This window comes from Sporothrix brasiliensis, assembly GCF_000820605.1.
Source record: "Sporothrix brasiliensis 5110 chromosome Unknown Cont20, whole genome shotgun sequence".
NCBI classification, from domain to species: Eukaryota; Fungi; Ascomycota; class Sordariomycetes; order Ophiostomatales; family Ophiostomataceae; genus Sporothrix; species Sporothrix brasiliensis.
In genome coordinates, this window is record NW_024467139.1 from 1,588,674 (window position 1) to 1,606,593 (window position 17,920).

Sequence of the window (17,920 nt, forward strand, 5' to 3'; positions counted from 1 at the left end):
CGTGTTCTGCTTCTTGTTGTTAGATTACTTTCATCGGCTCTCTCCTTTTCGTCTCTGCGGCCTGGGCCCTTGCCCTTGCAGACGTGTCTCGCTTTGTCGCTGCGTGGGAAAGGCTAGTTTCATTTCATTTTGTCTTTCTCTCTTTCCTTCTAATACTCAGGGGAGACTAACAGGACAAGTCTTCGTCGAACAACAAGGCCAAGGTGAGGCACCAGGACTGATGAGCTGTCACATTCAACAGGCGACAAAAAGCGCCCCAACGACGTTCCAATCGGAGAAGCAGCCCAGGGAGAAAGCAGTGCGAGAAAGCATCAGTGCTCCTATATAATAAGGAAAACTTACTTTAGGAGATCCTAGGAGAGTAGCACCATGTCCTGTACTGCTTTTTTGAGAAGGCGAAACGGGGCAAAGATCGTTCTTGGAGCAGCTGCGAAATGAACTCCAAATGAGCCGAAGTAGAAGTAGAGCAGAGGAAAGGGTGAGTAGAAAAAGAAACAACACCAGAAACAAAAACAAAGACAAGCAGAAATACGCACAGAGACGACACACACGAGGGGCACCGTAATATTAATGTACGAAAGGACAGGGGAGAAAGAGAAGGCGTGAAACGTAGGACGCAAAGACGACAGAGACAGACAGCGTTGTGCGAGTTGACAGGATTCGACAGGAGCCGAGATGTGTCTTTTTATAATCTTGTTGTGCTGTCCTGTCTTATTCCACCCCTTTCTCTTCGCATACGATTCGGCATACGATCGCACAAGACTGCAAGTGAGGGGACTTGGTTGCTTGGTTGCTTGGTTGGGTCTGGTCCAGTCTTCGGAAACCCACCGTGGGATGCGTGCCACACTCGAGCGACCGTTGCAGCAAGCGAAGTCGTTGTGGTGATGAGGAGATGTACGTCCGACTGCGCCCGCATCTAGTGGGCGCACCAGCACGACTTCATGTCACGTTGCACAAAGAGCGGCCGTGTCCTTTCGCAACGCAGATCTCTAGGACAGGAAAATCGAGGCACAGGACGATCCAGTCTTTGCCACCGTTTTTCTTATTCTCCTCTTTTTCTGTCCTGCAGTGTTTATTTAGGTGTGCGTTGGTGGAACAAAACCGGCGAGGGACGACAGGACCCGTCGTGCATGCTCCTCTATTTTCGCGTGTGCTGGCTTGTTTTCAGGGTTGGTTTTCAGTTCCGCAAGGGTGCTTCGTTTTGGCTGCAGCAGACGATGGCTGTGCCACCCACTTCATCGTTTGCACTTGTGCATTTCTGCTCTGTGATGGAAGAGGAGGAGAGGAGGTCGTCTGGTTCGTCAATCGTTCAAGGGTGACGGAACAGTGGACCCTCCCACCATTTCAGCCCTACGGCAGGAATAAAACTGGGTAACAAAACTGGAGCCCATGCCGGTTGACCACAATTGCTCCTCGTTTGAACTCTTGCAGTCCGATGCGCTATTGTTGATCGAAGCATTGGGTCGTGCGTAAAGGAAGACCAGAGCGAGCATCGTGAGAGAAGGATAATAAAGGAATGTGCGGTTAAAGAGAGTGCACAAGGTTGGCAGGCATCATGACGCCGGGCAGGAGCAAGCGACCCAAATCGGCAGCATCGACCAAAGTTTACAACTGCAGTCGCATCTTGGCGTGCCGATAATATGCAAAGTGAGGGTCTGCCATTGGCCAGCCCTACGAGGAAGCAGCGACCAGGAGCAGGAATGGAAGACGGAAGGAGCCCGTCTTTCCACTTGCCTGTTCTGACGAATAGGAGAAGCACAGGAGACCCTCTTGCCGGAGAACTTGCGAGTGCGCAACGACACATCGTCACCTCACAGACGAGAGGGACAACCATCAACTGAGTACGACGTCGTATTGGCACACCGCAACATCCAGCACGGCACTGAAGAATGAGCTTCAGTCTTTGATATCCAGGACGCCCAGCACCGCCATGAACTGTGCAGCACAAGCTCCAACTCGTTTTATGCCTCTGTCAGGTCGACGAGCTGAGGCCAGTTTCCCTACCTGTCGACCACCACAATTTATGACTGCCCACATCCTCCGGGCCGCCGTGTGAAATCAAGAGAGCTCGATGGTATGTCCGCGATGTCCCAGTGTATACGGAGGTTCTGTCTACTTCTTTGCACCAATACCGATCACATGCAAAGAAACGTAACCATGACCAGTCCGGAGACTGGCGCGCCAGCTGGAATCTTCATTGCAGCGGAATCCCGAGGTGGCTATGCTTGAAACGATTTGAATGCTTGCAGACTTGTTGTGGCGAGGATACGATGACAGAGTAAAAGGTAAGCTGGAACAGTATTCGACGGAGCAGAAATTGTTCTGTTGACAAACAGAGGCCGTTCTCAAAGAGTATCCCAAAGGCTGAGTGCGGTGGAGTTACTTTAGCACGACATCCGGCCAGGCTCTATCACTATTAACAGCTTTCCTTTAGTGGACCGCACATGCTAAATGAACTGTGGTGGGGCGGACATCAGCGACAGTGGCAGTTTACCACCCAAGAAAGAAAATTTGTTCAACTTCATGTTCGCCTCACCTCGAGCTCCTTACCGCCGGCCAGATCGCTGTGCCCTTCCCCACGTCGCAGCGACGCACCTCGCATGACCATGCCCGATGATGCGACGGCGGGCTTGATATTTGCCTCGGACCAGGCCAACCACAATTTTGCACGCGTTCTCGGCGACCTCCGCCGGTCTCACCTGTCCATCACCCACCGCTTGCAGTCCATCTGCCGCGATGCCGCCTTTGTGGCGGACGTGGCTGCGCGCTACCCTGACTTTCCCGTGGTCGCCAACGAGCGCTGTGGCAGCTGGTATATTCCAGTGTCTTCCAAGGCCGGCTCGGCCTACTTCAAGTCCACGGATGGCCACACAGGCCAGTGGAAGTTTAGCACGCGCCGCCTCAACTTGCACATACTGCCACTGCTTTGCAGAGACTCTCCCGAGAAAGGCGGCGGCTGCATACTAGTCGATTCCACCCGCCGGGGAAAACGCATGCCCGATGCGCTAAGCAAGACGGTTCCGCTGTGGTGCTGTGTGCTGAATCGAGCGCTCTTCCCTGCACATGTGCCAGAGGGCCGGAACGAGGCAGAACAGACGGACGCTCAAGCTCTCTACACACCACCTGGTGTCGTCTCGGCGTCCGAGCACAGCCAGATGCTCGCACGCGTGCCCGCATTTGTCGATGCTCTGGGTGGGCTCGGTGTGTTCCGACTCGGGGAGGAGACGGACTCGGACCCCATTGCGTGGCGCCGGCAGAATCTGCCCAACGGCAAACCCCTGCGCCCTGTTTGGGTGACGCCCGACATGCCGTGGCCTAATGTCGACCACCTGCGCGACCGCTTTAATGTAGTCCTGTGCTGCACCTCGTCACGCGTTCCGCCAACTGGCGAGGACGTTGAAGATGGAGTGGAAGCTGACTACATACAAGGCGCTGCTGACGATACCGAGAATTGGGCGCATGGCTTGACTCCGGACCTGTTCTGGGCGAATTGCGAGAAGCTCCTCGACACGCCCGAGGCTGATCTGCCGGAAATGATCGCAGCGATTGTCAAGGCCGGCAGCGAAAGCGCCGTCTCCAAGGGTGGCGCAACGTTTTCTGCGACTGTCATCACGCCGCACCTCTCCGTCGGGCAGTGGACGGGCTCATCTCCACCAACAGCACCGGAAGAGTCCTCGGGAGTCTGTCAAATTGCCTTTGTTCGCCAGACGACCGAGCCTGTGACGTGGGTGCGGTCACCCACCAGTCTTGAAGTCGGACTTGGCAAGCAAGATAAGATTGCTGGGCGGACGCTGCGGCATGCGCTCTCCCAAATCTGCGAGTTTGTCTCGGACTTCTTGACGAAGGAAAACGGGTGCTCATCAATAAAGAGCGTGCGCATACTGTGCCCGACCGGACGGGACATCTCTGTAGGCACGGCCTTGGCTCTTCTTTGTTACTGTTTCGAAGAGTCGGGCAAAACACGGACAGCTACATCGCGTGTCACAATTGTCAACAAAGACGTCATTCGCGTGCGGCTGGCCCGCATCATGACCGCCATGCCTCACGCGAATCCCAGCCGGACCACCCTGCAGAGCGTCAACAGCTTCCTGATAGACTGATCTGAGAGGCAGGGGGGTACGCTGGCACCACTTGAACGAGATTAAAGAACATCGCGAAATACCATTCGCTTCCAAGTAGCAATAACAACGATATGATGCCTGACTTTCTATACTCTGAGAACAAGAAAAGCAATGCTCTAGACGTTATAGTCTTTCTGTATCGACTGTATATAGGATCGCCTCCTTCGTCTAGCTCGTCTCGTACGCCGCCGATATGCCATCTGCCTGCCCTTGGTCGCGTATGATTTCGTCCAGCCTCTACAGTTTGGAAATCTCCTCCAGCTTCGCCGGGAACTCGTCCCAGCTCTGCATAATCACCTGCGCACCCGCGTCGCGCAGAACCTTCTCCATCTCCGTCCGCTTGTCCGCTGCGTAGGGGCCCACATAGCCAATCGTCGGAATCTTTGCCCGCGTCGCGCTCAGCGTGCCGCTGCGGCTGTCTTCGACGGCCACGGCCTCGCTGGCCGTCTTGCCCAGCTCCTTGAGTGCATGCAGGTAGATGGCCGGGTCCGGCTTGCTCGTCGGTGTCGGCAGGCTCGTTGCCGCCGAGTACACGTGGTCGGGCGCAAAGAATCGGTCAAATTTCACGACCTCGAGACTCGCCTTGACGCGCCGCAGCGCCGACGACGAGACAACCGCCAGCAGCTGTTTGTTCTCCGCCTTGAGCGCCTCCAGCTGCGGCTCCACGCCGACGCACGGCTTCAGAGCCTGGCGCAGCTTGGCAATCACAACCTCCTCTTCGCGCAGCACATACGAGTTGGTCTCGTCAGCCGTCAGCGGGAATCCGTAGCGCGACTGCAGCGACGTGAGCATGCCGCGGAAGTTTTGGCCGACAAACTCGGTGATGAGCGTCGGACCCGTAAAGTTGGGCAATGGCGACACGCCCTTTGCCTCGCAGATCTCGTTGAGCAAGTCGGCGCAGCCCTCGAACGCAAGCTCCTCGGAGAGGACGAGCGTGTTGTCGCAGTCGAACAGGATAGTGTTGATAGTCATTGCGGCGGTGGTGGGGGACGAGACAGTTGTGGAGAGGTGTGAAATAGAGATGACAAGGTTGTCTGGTTGTGAATGAAGGGAAAAGCGGACAAGCGGAAAAGTGGAAAAGTGGGAAAGTGGACGTAGAGCAGAGACGGTTTGTAGATCGTTGTTGGGAAGGTGAACAAAGGAACTGCAAGAGATGGGAACGCGAGAGATTTAAACTCAGAAACGGCCGCCGGTGGCTCCTTCTCATCAAGGGACATTGAGGGAAACGGGAAACCGCAAACCACTGCTGAAAAGTGGAGATCCGTCGAAATCAAATCAAGGGGGAAAAAAGAACGAGGCACAAAACGAATATACTTGCAAGCTCTGTACATCAAAAGTGGGAATGGCCTCGCCCGCGTTCTTTTCTTGTTTCAATTCACAAGCCGTCCATTGTACTACACGACGTCTGGATTCTGCTACAATTCTCGCTTCTTTTCATCTTGAAGTCTTCATCCTGTTCATCGTTGTTGCCTTAGGCTGCATTGTTTGCTCTTTCCCTGTTTTGGGTTTGACCCTCTCCTTGAGTGTGCTCTGGCTCATTCTTCCACGCCGTTCGTTGTTTCCTTGCCCGAACCGTTTCTTGGCTAAGATAGCCCGTGTGAAGTCTCTGACGTGCATTGCATGCTGTCGTATTTCCCTCTGTTCCTTCTACCACCACGCCACAACTTGTTCTTTCTTAATTGGCCATTGGCATCCTGCATGCTCTTCTTTCCTCTTTCAACCCCTTTTCTACATTCGGCCGGAAGTCAGCTCTGTTGTCTTTCTGTTTTGCGACAAGCTTCAACCCCACCAGTGTCGTCATAGGTGGGGCCTCCTACGATGTAGCTGCAGCTTAGCTTGTTGCAAAGCGCACGTTCTTCCCCCTTTGCCCGAAAATTCACATACACGTGATAGTTCACGTTGGTCCTTGAGGAAGGAGCAAGGGGGGGTGAAAGAAAACACATCGTGCTGCTTTCTACATGACTTTCGTCACCTTCTTTCTTCCTCTTCCAATCCTTTCTTCTGCATCTTCCAAACAATATCCCGCGTACTCGACACCATATCTCGCTTCGATGTACCGGTTATCGCTGCGACCGGTCCGACAGCCATGTCTCCACACGGCCACCGACGCGGCCAGTGCCGCAAAGTCAACAAAAACGGATCGAAATCAATTGAAGTCAATTGGTTGACTTCTGGTCCGTTTCAAACCTATGTCGACGAAGAATGGCTCCAAAACGTGTACGCCATGTGGTGTCTATGGCATGTGAGGGCTCTGGCTCGTTGACAAAACGTTGATAGCTTGTCAGGGGGGCCCAAAAAAAGTTTAATTACGATTTCGGTCCCTGGTCCAAATTTCGCCGTGGCTGCATCTTTTCGAGCCGTGCGCAAGCAGCCAGTGTAAAGTCTGGTCAAGCGTTTGTTTTGTATTTATTTTGTTTTTGTACATTCACTTTTCACGGATACCACACGTCTTTTAACGTCCATTTTACCAGGCTGGCCACCACCGCATAACTTCATATATGGCCCGAATGCCACCGACATACTCCACGCAAATACCCTGACGGCCGCACGGCCAATTTTCTGCTCTCATACCCTACCCTAGACGATGCCTTTTGTCCATGACGAGGGAGCCGAATGGCGCGCCCAAGGCCGTTATGCCCTATCGGACTACCTTTACATCCGACCCTACAATTTTCATAATCTCGAGGAGTTTTTGGACGGCCTCGAAAGGCGATATGATGTCGTTCAGGCTTTAGCAGGCGAGCAGAACGACACGGTTCGGATATGGCATTGCTTGAACATGCTGGAGGAGGCAGATCCGCACTGGGAGAACAGGCTGCATGCTTTCAGGTCCAAGCGTATGCCCAAAACGAAGAAGAAGAAGAAGAAGCTTGAGAAAGTCGAGTGGGAGTTGATCCAAAATTGGGATGATTTTGTGCGGCTGATGATATACAGGGGCGGCAAGATGCAGTTTCGGCCGCCTGCTGACGACGAGGAAGTAGGACTGTATGCGGCAGCAATGACGGAGCATTCGGGGAATAACTCGGCTGTGAATCCAACACCCGTTGACAAGCAAGCTCTTGACGAGCAAGTTGTCGAAAGGCAACTACCCATCAGGTCAGCTGCAGAAGCGGCAAAACCACTTGCGGAGGAAAATAATATGGACGAAACGGCCGATGCCCTCGGCAAATACCGCAACCCCATGTCCAAAGCACCTACAGAGGTCAACGGCACAACAGCCAAGGATACCCCCAACAAGACCGAAGCTACCGAAACATCAAAACTCGACAGCCAACAGACAATCGGTGACACTGCGAAGCGAGGCCGTTCTGTCGGAAAAGAAGACACAATTAGGACCAGCGTCACAGAGCCCTATGAGACGACCGCCACAAGCTACAAACTTGAAGGAGACGACGAAGACTACGACGACTACGGTGACCACGATGGCCCAAACGGCGGCTATGCTGACGACGTGAACTACGAAGATGTTGATGTCGACGGGCCTGGCGACAGAAATGAGGAGGACATGGTACTCATCAACGGTGAGATCCGGTACCAGATCCCAGGTTATGCATTACGCAAAAAGCCACGACACACTCTCATTTCCGCGCCTCGCGTTGTCATAAAGAACTTCTTCCGCTCAAAGTTCCCCGGCTGTCCTCGGTGTCCCGAGTGCCGCTGTCAGCACCCTACCAAACTCTATATGCTCTGTTCGTTCTGCGACTTTTGCCACGTGGGAGGCGACGCGGAATGCTACCATCAGCACCCCGAGCTGCGTGGCACACGGCCTACCAAGGACAAATACCGGCAGGCCTCGTCACCAGTGCCCGACACCGAGCCCCAGGATGAGACATTTTCGGAGTCTGATGTGGACACCGTCAAAGGCGTCAATGACAGCAATAAACAAATCCGTTCGGCAGACAGCATAGAAGATCTGGCCTGCAGTCTGGATGCCTATGTCGTTATTGAGAAGGACACAATTCATCAAGACAGTACCAACAAGCAGTTTGTGTTCACAGACGGAGCTGCAACCTCGACAAGTGGGAAGCCGTCTGCCACTGCCAAAGTGAACTGTACTGTCGACCTGCCTGTCCGAACGAAAACAAATGAGGGACACAACATGGCACTGGGCATAGCCAAGCCACCAGCAACGAAGCAAGCTGGCCAGGCAGTACAGAGCCACAATGCGACAGACGTTATTTCCAAGCTGACTGAGAGACTGGAAACAGCATCGACATCGGTGCCGGAGTCAGCTTTTGTGCCGACACCAGTGCCCGCCATGTCCGCCCCGGTCGCAGTTGAGCAAGCGCCTACGCCAGCATTGCCCGCGCCTAAGACAGCTGCCCCCACAACGAGTAATGGCGATGAAGGCGGGGCCCGTCTCAATCCAGAGAACCTATCACGGGTACCTCACGACCAAACACACCGTCGGTGGGCCTCTATGTCGTCCTTGACCACGTCGTCTTCCGGGACCTCGTTAGTTGCTTTCCGGCGCCGTCGAACCGACCAAGCCAAGAAGAAGGCTGCTGTAAGGACGGCTGCTGCAAAGGAGGCGGCAGCCGCAAAAGCCGTTGTGGCCAATCTCATAACAAAGACAGCCGCAGCAAAAAAGGCCGTCACTGAGAACCGTATAGCCACAGACACATTACTGTTTGACTCGGACGCTTGGAGGACGAATGGAGAACTGCCAGTGCAGGATAACGCTGCACGGCTTGCCCTGCTCGTGCCTGAACAACGGAAACAAGACGCCGAATTTGCAGCACGAATCGCCGAGAGACAGTTACGAAAGGCACAACACAAGGCGACTGACGAAGCGCAGCGTCTGGCCCGAGAAGAACAGCGCATTATTAACAAAAAAACCAAGGCCGCTCAAAAGCGAGAGCGGCAGTGGGAGCAGAGGCGAGAGAGACAGGAGGAAAAACAGAGGGAACAGAAAATGATTGGAAATGGAACAACAGGAACAGGAACAGGAACAGGAACAGGAACAGAGCGATCTTAGAGAAGCAGAAGATGCAGATGGGAAAGAAGATTGATAAGTGTACTCTAAAGGGCCATGGATCTCATGCGCCGCGAAGACGGCGACAAGGAGAAGGTAGAAGAAAGGTCACGAATGACGGATATTGGTGTCCAGTCGCTTACCGGGAATGGAGGCCTGAATAGCTTCGAGGGTTCGACGTCATTTTCTCGCTTGCACTTAAGACTTCTCCAAAGAGGACGCCATACCATAGAAGCGGCCATTGTATAACAGGACAAGCGACAAAATATGTACAATACAATATAGAATACACAGAGTTATGCCTTGCTTTTTGAGCTGTTGGCGCTCGTTGGCAAAACCAATCAGTATGTAGACAAGTAAAGGAGGAGGACAGGTAGAAAGCCAAGTTGAGCCAAATGCAATAACATCGCAAACCACGAAACGCCGACTCTAAGCATAATAATCCAGCCACCAATGCGTCGCAAAACAAAATAGAAAAGGAAACAACAACAAAATAAAACCGGCAAATCAGACGCCGAAGGACTACAGCGGCGGCAGTTCTTCACGGCAGATGGGACACTGCAGGCGGAAGCGCAGCCAGCCCTCGAGGCACTTGGTATGGAAGATGTGGCGGCAGGGCGTGACCATATACTGGCGACGAGCCAATACGCCCGAGACGCTGCTCGCCACAGACGACACACCGGCCTCGTCGGCGCCTGCGCGCACGACGGGCACATCCAAGGCCTCGCAGCAGATGGCGCAGTCCATGGTCCAGATGTTGGTGTTGGCAGCGATGCTGTTGCTGGCCAACGTGGAGGGCGTTGGATTCGAAGGTCTCCGCTTGGCCGCGCCAGCAGGCCCCTCGTCGGGGCTGGTTGCGGGTGCCTCGGCCGTCGATACGAGGCCAATAGGCAAGCCGCCAGCCTCGACGTTGTCCTCGCGCAGCACGGGGTGATATTCCCAAGCCTCGGGGACCCAGCTGCTGGGAATGCCGAAACGCGGGCCGAGCTCGTGCTGGGCAGCCAGGATCCACAGCTGGACCCAGACCCAGGCGACGAGCGCGGTAAACGCGCGCCAGTCGGTCTGGGCGAACAGTATGTTGTCGGTACGCAGGTAAAAGTAGGCAATGGGCAGCAGGCGCAGGAGAGATTGTCCAAAGATGAAGCGCCAGGCAAAGGCGCGGCGACTGTTGCGCTCAATGTTGCGGGCAATCTGAGGCAGCCACATGGACAGGTAGATGAAGCACAGTATGTTGGCATAGGTGGCACGCAGCGAGGCCCACCAGGTCGACGCAGCGAGACTGAGGAACATGATGACGATGCCGATCATGAGCATGCGGCCGGCCATGTTAGAGAAGGGCGTCGAAGGCGGCAGGACGGGCGTGGCTGCCGTTGTGGCAAGAGCATCTCCTGTTGTTGCTGCAGCGCCGCCAGGACCTGGAGCCGTCGCGGGTGCCGGTAAGAGGGGAGTCGCAGCAGCGCGGGCGTTGTCGGCAATCTCGGCGTCTATGTCTTGGTCAGACGGCACGATAATCGGCGGCGATGATGCCCTTGCTATCACTGGTTGAGCAGGTGGAGCAGGTGGCGCCGGTGTTGCTGCAGGTGGTGTTGCTGCGGTTGCTCCGAGTCCCGTCGCGGTGTTAGCGGTGTTTGTGGAAGCCGCGGCGCGGATTCTGGCAATGTTGGCATAGTGCTGGCGCAGTCGCTCGCGGATCTCCATCTGTCGCTGCTGGATTTGCTGCAGCTCTTGGCGGTCACGTCGTCTGCGCTCGGGCTCCTGGGCCGTGTAAATTTCGGACAAAAAGTAGCCGCCAATGGTCATGGACGTAAAGGAGGAAAAGGTGACGACGAGCGACGGCAAGAAGCTCGCAGACGCCGTGAGGGCCCAGGCCGCAGCAGCGCCAAAGACGAGACCGTCGGCGAGCACCATGGCGGCCATCGTCGTAAAGCTAATGCGGCCCAGCGTGGACGGCGTGTATGTTTCGCGAACCTGACCCAAGAACAGCTTGACCTGGCCAAAAAGTACGGCAGAAAAGGCGAGCATCAACAAGCGGGCGTCGTAAACAATGGCCTCAGACTTCTTGCCGCGCAGGTGCACCAGAGGCTGTTTCTCCTGTCCAAAAAGACCACCTGCTTGGCCTTCGGCGCCAGCACCGGCGGCAAAATGCGGCGGGCCCTTGGTCTCGATAAAGTAGGCACAGTCGGGCGAGTAGAGCACGGCAGACATTTGCATGTCCGGGACGCCGCGACGGCCAAAGATGGGCGCGCCAGTCGGGAACCGAATCTCGTGCTCGATGCCGATCATGAGGCGCGTCATGTCCTCCTGACTGTAGCCAAACTCGTCAGGAACGCCGCGAGTCTCAAGAGTCTCAAGAGCCTCGCGGGTCTCAAACGTCTGGACCGGCATGCTGGCGTTGCCAGAGACATCTCTCGTGCCCAGCGGTCGCTTGTGACTGTGCTTCGTCGGCAGAAACTGTGTCGCGTCCAGCGGGTGGATCTGCACGTACATGACGTATTCGCAGCGCGGTAGCGGTGTCAAGCCCTCGGGCGCGCCGTCGACGTTGGACGACCACAGCGGCGCCGACAAGGCCGGGTCGGGCGGGCCAAAGAGGCGCGTGGATTCGCGCTTTGCAAGTGCCGCGTCGAGTGTGCGGTTGAGGAGTCGTTTGCTGGAATCGAAAAAAGGGCGGCCGGGCGCCAGGTGTGGCAGTCCAAAAATGCCGGCAAACTTCTCGCTGGTCGTCGTCAGCAGCAGGGCGCCCTGCCGCGGCCAGTGCACGCCGTAGAGGCGCATGTCGTACGAGCTGCCAGTGCCCTCAATGTCCTCGAGCGTGACCGTGGCCGTGGTCGTGCGCACAAGGCCGCCAGTGGGCGGCTCGTCGGCGAAGCGGTCGGTTTCGTCCACATATTCAGCCTCGTCGTCCTGGTCCGTGACGCGCAACACCATGCGTCCGTTGAAGCCCGTGATATTGCGACCCCACTCCATAGCCTGCAAAGGAAAGGGCCGTGGTCGCAGAGGGTGCTGGTCGTGCTGGTCGGGCTCGTCGGGTTTGGCGTCTGCCTTAGTGTCTGCGTTTGCGTTTGCGTTTGATGACGCAGGCTGTGCTCCATTGTCTTCCACGGCACTCCGTCTGCCTAACAAGCCGCCCGCAGCAGCAAGGGCCATTGTAGTCACGTTCTTGCCGCCTGTCACGGCGTCTGTATTGTTTGCGGGGGCAGCGCCGACCGAAGTCCGAGGCCCGCTGCCAAAGATACCAGTGCCGCGCCCGGCCACATCGTTGGCCGCGCCCAAGTCATAGGCCTGCGCCGTGATCGCCGACAGGTTGTAGCTCGACATGTGCCGCTCGACAGACCCCGGCCGGCGCACCCACTCGCCGGCCACGAAGCTGGTGGCGTTCTGCCAGGTAAGCATAGTCTCGCCGCGGTCCCATAGACTGACGCCATTCACCATGGGATAGGCGTTGCGGCTCCATTCGAGGCAGCGCGCGCGGAAGCGGTCCAGATCGTCCCACGCGAGGTTGTCTTCGCGACGAAAGCCTGTCAAGTTGAGCCAGCCGGCCATGTCCTCTGTAGTCCCGTTGGTTTTCGTATCGGGTGGAGGAGACGTTGTGTTCGGCGCAAAGTCGCCCCACTGTGTCGGCTGGATTGCCTCAAAGGCGGCGCGCTGGCGGCCGACACGGGCCATGATCAGCGACGGCGCCGACAGGATGCCGGCCGTGGCGTCGTTGCTAGTGTTGATCCACAAGATCATCATCACGAGGAGGATGAACCTCGCGTTATCCTGCGGTTGAGGCATGGCGGCGGGTGTGGGGAAGGAAGAGGACGAGGGGCCGGGAAGGGAGGAGGGAGGGAGGAAAAGGAGAATCGACTCCGGTCGTGTGGGACCCGACTACCGAGGGCGGAGGTTGGAGGGCATCATTTGGGAGGAGGCGGGGTGGAGGGAGGACGTGAGGCGGTCGAGAATGTTGACTGTGGTGATGTCGTCACGCGATTAGATGCCAACGTCGAGATAATCGTCAGGCGGGGCGTCGATGCGAGGAACGATGCTGCCTATGTACATGCGATGGCTGGATGACAATTTCTCATTTGTATTGACGTCTGTGTTCGTAGTAGACGGCAGACGTCGTGATGCACCGTCGTCGAATGTGGAGTGGTGATGTCGAATGATGACAAAAAGGAGGTACTTTTGGTCAAGCTGTCTGTTGGCGGCTTTGGCAGGAGTGTCTCGTGATCCGGCGCGGACGGGAAGGCGCAGAAGGTCGGTCCACTTTGGGGCATTTTATGGGGTATTACGTTGTATTAGCGATTAGCGCTGTTTTAGCAGTTGGCCCTCTGTTGGAAAGTCGAGAAGGTGCTACCCTCCATGCTTGCCGCAATTTACAGTCTGAATTCTGCAAGAGTCGCTATGACCGCCATGAATGGAAGGAGCTGGACCTCCGCCTGTTCTCGTCATGAAAGCAAAGCTTCTCAGTCTAAACTCTTCAGCAATACAGTGAATTGCCCCTTCTCCTAAGCAAACGTCACACGGCAACGACAAAGTCTCAGTGGCTGCTGGAAAAACGTGTTTTCATAGTCCGTCAAGTCCAGCATCGACACAGCGACCTTGGTATTGAACATATAGTCGTCGGCAGCCATGAAAACGTAACGGATGCGCATCATTTGCGTAAGGCGTGCAGAGCATTGCTTGAATGTCGACAGGTCTTGCTCGCGGAGAGAATATGTATCTGTCCCATCACTTCCGCCGATCTGATAAAGGATTTGTACAAGGTTGTACAAACAAAACACAAAATCGAATGAATTTATAACTTGTATAGACATAGAGAAAGCTGCTTTCTGCCCTTACACAACCATACGCACTTTGAGTTTGTCGCCCTTGACGATTTCGTCTTCCTTACTCAGTAGCTCTTCGACGTCCCACGTTGCCGACAGGTACCGCGCCGCCAGCCACAACCGCCGCTTCTCGGTCAGGTACACAATCACGTCCGCCGCTAGCTTTGGCGTCTCAGTCAGGTAGGACTGCCGTTCCAGGGGCAGCCGCCGGCCCATGTCGGTCAACACGCCGCCCGGGTGGATGGCAAACGTCAGAATGCCCTCGGATGTGTTCAGGCCGTGGTCGACATCCAGAAACTCGGTGAACCGCTGCAGCGCCAGCTTGCTCGTCTGGTACGCGGAGCCGCCCTGGGATAGTAGGTGCGCGGCAATGCTGCTGACGTTGACAATCGTGCCGCCGCCGTCTTTGGGCGACGTGATTTGCGGCAAAAAGGCCCGCGTCACCAAGTACGGCCCGCGCACATTGACGTTGAAGGTCGTCCACCACTCGGCCGGGTCGCTGTCGCCAATCTTGGCGCGCTTCTCGAGGAAGCCGGCGTTGTTGACGAGCACGTCGATGCGCGGAAACGTCTTGGCCACCGTGGCGGCAGCCGCAGCGACACTGTCCTCGTCTGTGACGTCCAGCGGCACGGCCACGACCTGCGGCGGCGCTTTTCCGGCGGCCTTCGCTGCGGCCGCAAGAGGCTCTAGCAGGTCTTCAAGGCCCGAGCGCGCACCGATGCCAATGCCGGCGGCACCAGCGCTGGCAAACGACAGAGCCGTCTCGCGGCCGATGCCCTTGGAGGCACCCGTGATAAACACATAGCGGCCGGAGAAGTCCCGCTTGCTCGGGTCGACCGTCGGATACGTGTCGTTGTGACGCTCATTGACAAAGTGGAAGCCTGTCTTGTCAGAAGGCGTTCGACGCACGCTGTTGGCAGAGAGATTTGACTTACCTGTATGGAGTTCGTGGCTCATTTTGGTCGGCTTTCAGTCGGCGTTTTTGAAGCAGTAGAGAGTCAGTTGGTGATGAGCAACGCGAGGCAAAGAGAAACAGCGGGTGAGCAGTGCACGACGACAGATGTGAATGCAGTCAAATAACAAAAGCCGAAAGACAGTCGGGTGCTCAAGATACAAGAACAGAACGTAGAATAAAATTCCGTCAGCGCTTTGTCGTATCTCAAGTCAAAGAAAAGCCCCGCTATATCCGATGGTGCAATCCGTATGCTGCTGCATGTGCGTTATTAAGCGTTGCCGGTAGAGGCCGGTCAGTGCGAGCACTGTACCCGGACCGGAGTTCTTTTGCCCACACCCATCTCCGGGTGGCGGGCAGATTATGCATATCGCGGGATAAGGATGTTCCAATAAACTCTCTGGATGCAGGCAAGGTAGCCAAGACGGCAAGACCAATTGCTACCTGCACGGCAGGAAGGGGCGTGCAAATCGGCGTGATTGTTTACAAGGAAGGAGCGAGGCATGCAAGGACGGCCCGTCCTGGTCGATTTGGAAGGTGGCAGACCGTCTTGGTGGGCTAGCCGTTCGGGGGAATACAGAGGGCTTGACCATACGACGTCAACCACGAATACGGAAAGTAGCTGTTGGTGGGCCAGTGGGGCTTCGCTACCTCCAGCTTTTATTACCTAAGCAGTCAATTACAGGGATTGCAGGGGGCTGCCGTTACAGGGAAGCGACCAAACGCTTCAACCGCATCGAATCATCACGGTGCCACACCACAGACGTGACAACTTAAGTCGCCGCCTGTTCTACTCTGTTTACGTACTGATATACGGGGCATTCGTGCTAAACAAAGCCTTCATCATGTCCTCCAACAACAACGACTCAAGCCAGACGACAGTAAGTTGACAATGCACGTTAAAGCACTGAACGTCTTTATGCTGGCTTCAGGCTTCCCCCTTGCTAGACGGATCTCACTGATGCTCTTCGTTGTCTCCCTTCTCGGTCAACTAACAAGCTACCCAGTCGTCCGACGATGCCCGTGCTGACCTGACGGCGCAGCTTGATGATCTCCTCAACTCGGTGTCTAACAAGTTTGCCGGTGTTTCGAGCGAGATATTCGCTAAGAGTACGTGTGGCGGTTTTTGTTTTGATTTTTTCCTTCCATTTTATAACGATATTCTACCTCCTCATAATACCAAATATCTAACAAATGCAGTGGACGAAATGTCGCGTCGGTTGGACAACCTAGAGGCAGCTCTAAAAAACAAGGAGGACGGATCGAAATAATAGCGAAAACCAATGGCCGACTTGATCACAGGAAGGACAAAAGAGACACGTATCACCAATAACCGGACGTAGCATGCCATTCAAATACATAACGATACTTTCAATTTATTCGAGCCCATTATTGACAGCTTTATTTTGTCCCCCCTAGTAAGACATTTCCTTTCACAACGTAATTGCCGTTCCAGGTGCCTTTCTAGGAAATAGGTGCAAAGGAGAGGAGAGGCCGCTTACAGCTCGTCCTTGGCGGCGTCGTCGGCGTTCTTCTCCGCCGCCGGCTTCTCGGTGAACTTGCGCAGGATGTTGGACTTGCTTGTCAGCTCGTCAATCTTGGTCGGTGCCAGGCCGCCCTTGCCCAGGATGCTCTCCAGGCGTGCCAGCTCTTTGGCCACAAAACCGTCGTTGGCGCTCAGCTTATCAAAGACACGCACGTAGTACTCGGCAAACTTGGCGCCCGCCTGGCCCTGCAGCGCATTGGCCGCCTTCTTGACGTCCTTGGCCGCCTCTGTCAGCGTCGCACGGCCCGCCGCAAACTTGGCCACCAGCTCGTCCAGTGCCTCGATCGTGCCCGCGGCAGCGTCCAGGCCGCCGCCGACCGTCCGGTGCGTGCCAGCCTTCTCGTTGATGAACTTGACAAAGTCAGCCTCGCTGCGTCCGCCGGCGTACAACTCGGGCTCTTTGCTGCCACGCGGGAAAAATTTGATGGTCGGGTACGAGGAGACGCCCTGGTCCTTGGCGACCTGCTTGCTGTTCTCGGCCTCGGCGTCCACCTTGGCAATCACGACACTACTCTCGGCCGCAAAGTCGGTCGCCAGCTTCTCCCACGTGGGCGCCAGCGACTTGCAATGGCCGCACCACGGCGCCGTGAACGCCACGAGCACGTTTTGCTCGGCGCCAATGGTTGTGCCAAAAGTTGACTCCGTCAGCATCACAACGTCGCTGGGGGCCGCCGCCTTCTTGCGGGGCTTGATGCCCGTCTTGTCCGAGATGAAAGACGTCAGGCTGTCGAGGTCGCGGCCGCCCTGGTAGTCGACGGGGTCGCTGCCGGTGCCGTCAAAGAACTTGAGCGTGGGAAAGCCCTGCACACCGAACCGCTTGCCCAGCGACTTCTCGGCATCGGCATCGACCTTGGCAATCTGGACCTTGTCGCTGAAGGAGTATGCCTGCGCGAGGTCCTCGTAGACGGGGGCCAGGTTCTTGCAGTGGCCGCACCACGGCGCAAAGAACTCGACGAGTGTGGGCTTCCCAGAGTTGATCACCACCTTGTCAAAGTTGGACGGGATGAGGTCCAGCACGGCCGAGCCCGCGGCTGCGAGACTGGCCAGGCCCGTGAGGGCAAAAAGGGACAGACGCATGGTGTGGAAGGTGATGTTTCTTGATAGGTTGATGGAACTGTTTGTCGATAAGAAGTGGTCTGAGCCTGTAGCTGCAGCGTTAGAAGGTTGTGGGACAGGTGGACGAGATGGAAAGCACAGCAGAAATGAATCGCATTGGCACAAAACGAGCCCACAAAGTACGTACCAAAAACAAAAAACCTAGAAATACTTGGTAAATATGAAAGTGGCCGGCACTCAACAGGATGGCCGTTGGCTTTGAAATCAGAGCTCGACCGAAGAAGATGCCACTTTGCAGCTTCCCGCACTGCCATAAGGCGGCCTATAATAGTCAGGGCAGGCTGTTGCTCAGCGCCTAGGTGTTGGCAGGGGGCCAGATAAATATGGGTCCCTGTTATCGATAGCCAACCTTTCTTCCCCACTCACGTGAAGGTCACCAGCCACAATGCGCCACATCTCCGG

General features: G+C 55.9%; 7 protein-coding genes across 7 annotated transcripts; 3 read left to right on the top strand and 4 right to left on the bottom strand.

The window, feature by feature from the left end:
- Positions 1-2,606: 2,606 nt before the first annotated feature.
- On the top strand, positions 2,607-4,100 carry SPBR_07180 (tRNA A64-2'-O-ribosylphosphate transferase; the record flags this gene model as incomplete). The annotated part of the gene is made up of 1 exon (XM_040765434.1): positions 2,607-4,100. The coding sequence occupies one exon, from the start codon at positions 2,607-2,609 to the stop codon at positions 4,098-4,100; it is 1,494 nt and encodes a 497-aa protein (XP_040616417.1).
- Positions 4,101-4,358: 258 nt separating this feature from the next.
- SPBR_07807 (phosphoglycolate phosphatase) lies at positions 4,359-5,093 on the bottom strand (the record flags this gene model as incomplete). The annotated part of the gene is made up of 1 exon (XM_040766061.1): positions 4,359-5,093. The coding sequence occupies one exon, from the start codon at positions 5,091-5,093 to the stop codon at positions 4,359-4,361; it is 735 nt and encodes a 244-aa protein (XP_040616418.1).
- A 1,612-nt stretch (positions 5,094-6,705) lies between these two features.
- Positions 6,706-9,099, top strand: SPBR_06699 (uncharacterized protein; the record flags this gene model as incomplete). The annotated part of the gene is made up of 1 exon (XM_040764955.1): positions 6,706-9,099. One exon carries the CDS (start codon positions 6,706-6,708, stop codon positions 9,097-9,099), a length of 2,394 nt encoding a protein of 797 aa, XP_040616419.1.
- A 519-nt stretch (positions 9,100-9,618) lies between these two features.
- On the bottom strand, positions 9,619-12,870 carry SPBR_06493 (ring finger ubiquitin ligase; the record flags this gene model as incomplete). The annotated part of the gene is made up of 1 exon (XM_040764749.1): positions 9,619-12,870. One exon carries the CDS (start codon positions 12,868-12,870, stop codon positions 9,619-9,621), a length of 3,252 nt encoding a protein of 1,083 aa, XP_040616420.1.
- A 1,043-nt stretch (positions 12,871-13,913) lies between these two features.
- SPBR_07639 (NADP(+)-dependent dehydrogenase) lies at positions 13,914-14,861 on the bottom strand (the record flags this gene model as incomplete). The annotated part of the gene is made up of 2 exons (XM_040765893.1): positions 13,914-14,785; positions 14,840-14,861. 2 exons carry the CDS (start codon positions 14,859-14,861, stop codon positions 13,914-13,916), a joined length of 894 nt encoding a protein of 297 aa, XP_040616421.1.
- Positions 14,862-15,701: 840 nt separating this feature from the next.
- Positions 15,702-16,127, top strand: SPBR_07977 (heat shock factor-binding protein; the record flags this gene model as incomplete). The annotated part of the gene is made up of 3 exons (XM_040766228.1): positions 15,702-15,737; positions 15,864-15,966; positions 16,057-16,127. The coding sequence occupies 3 exons, from the start codon at positions 15,702-15,704 to the stop codon at positions 16,125-16,127; spliced, it is 210 nt and encodes a 69-aa protein (XP_040616422.1).
- Positions 16,128-16,354: 227 nt separating this feature from the next.
- Positions 16,355-17,479, bottom strand: SPBR_07477 (protein disulfide-isomerase A6; the record flags this gene model as incomplete). Its single annotated transcript, XM_040765731.1, has 1 exon — positions 16,355-17,479. One exon carries the CDS (start codon positions 17,477-17,479, stop codon positions 16,355-16,357), a length of 1,125 nt encoding a protein of 374 aa, XP_040616423.1.
- Between the last annotated feature and the right edge of the window lie 441 nt (positions 17,480-17,920).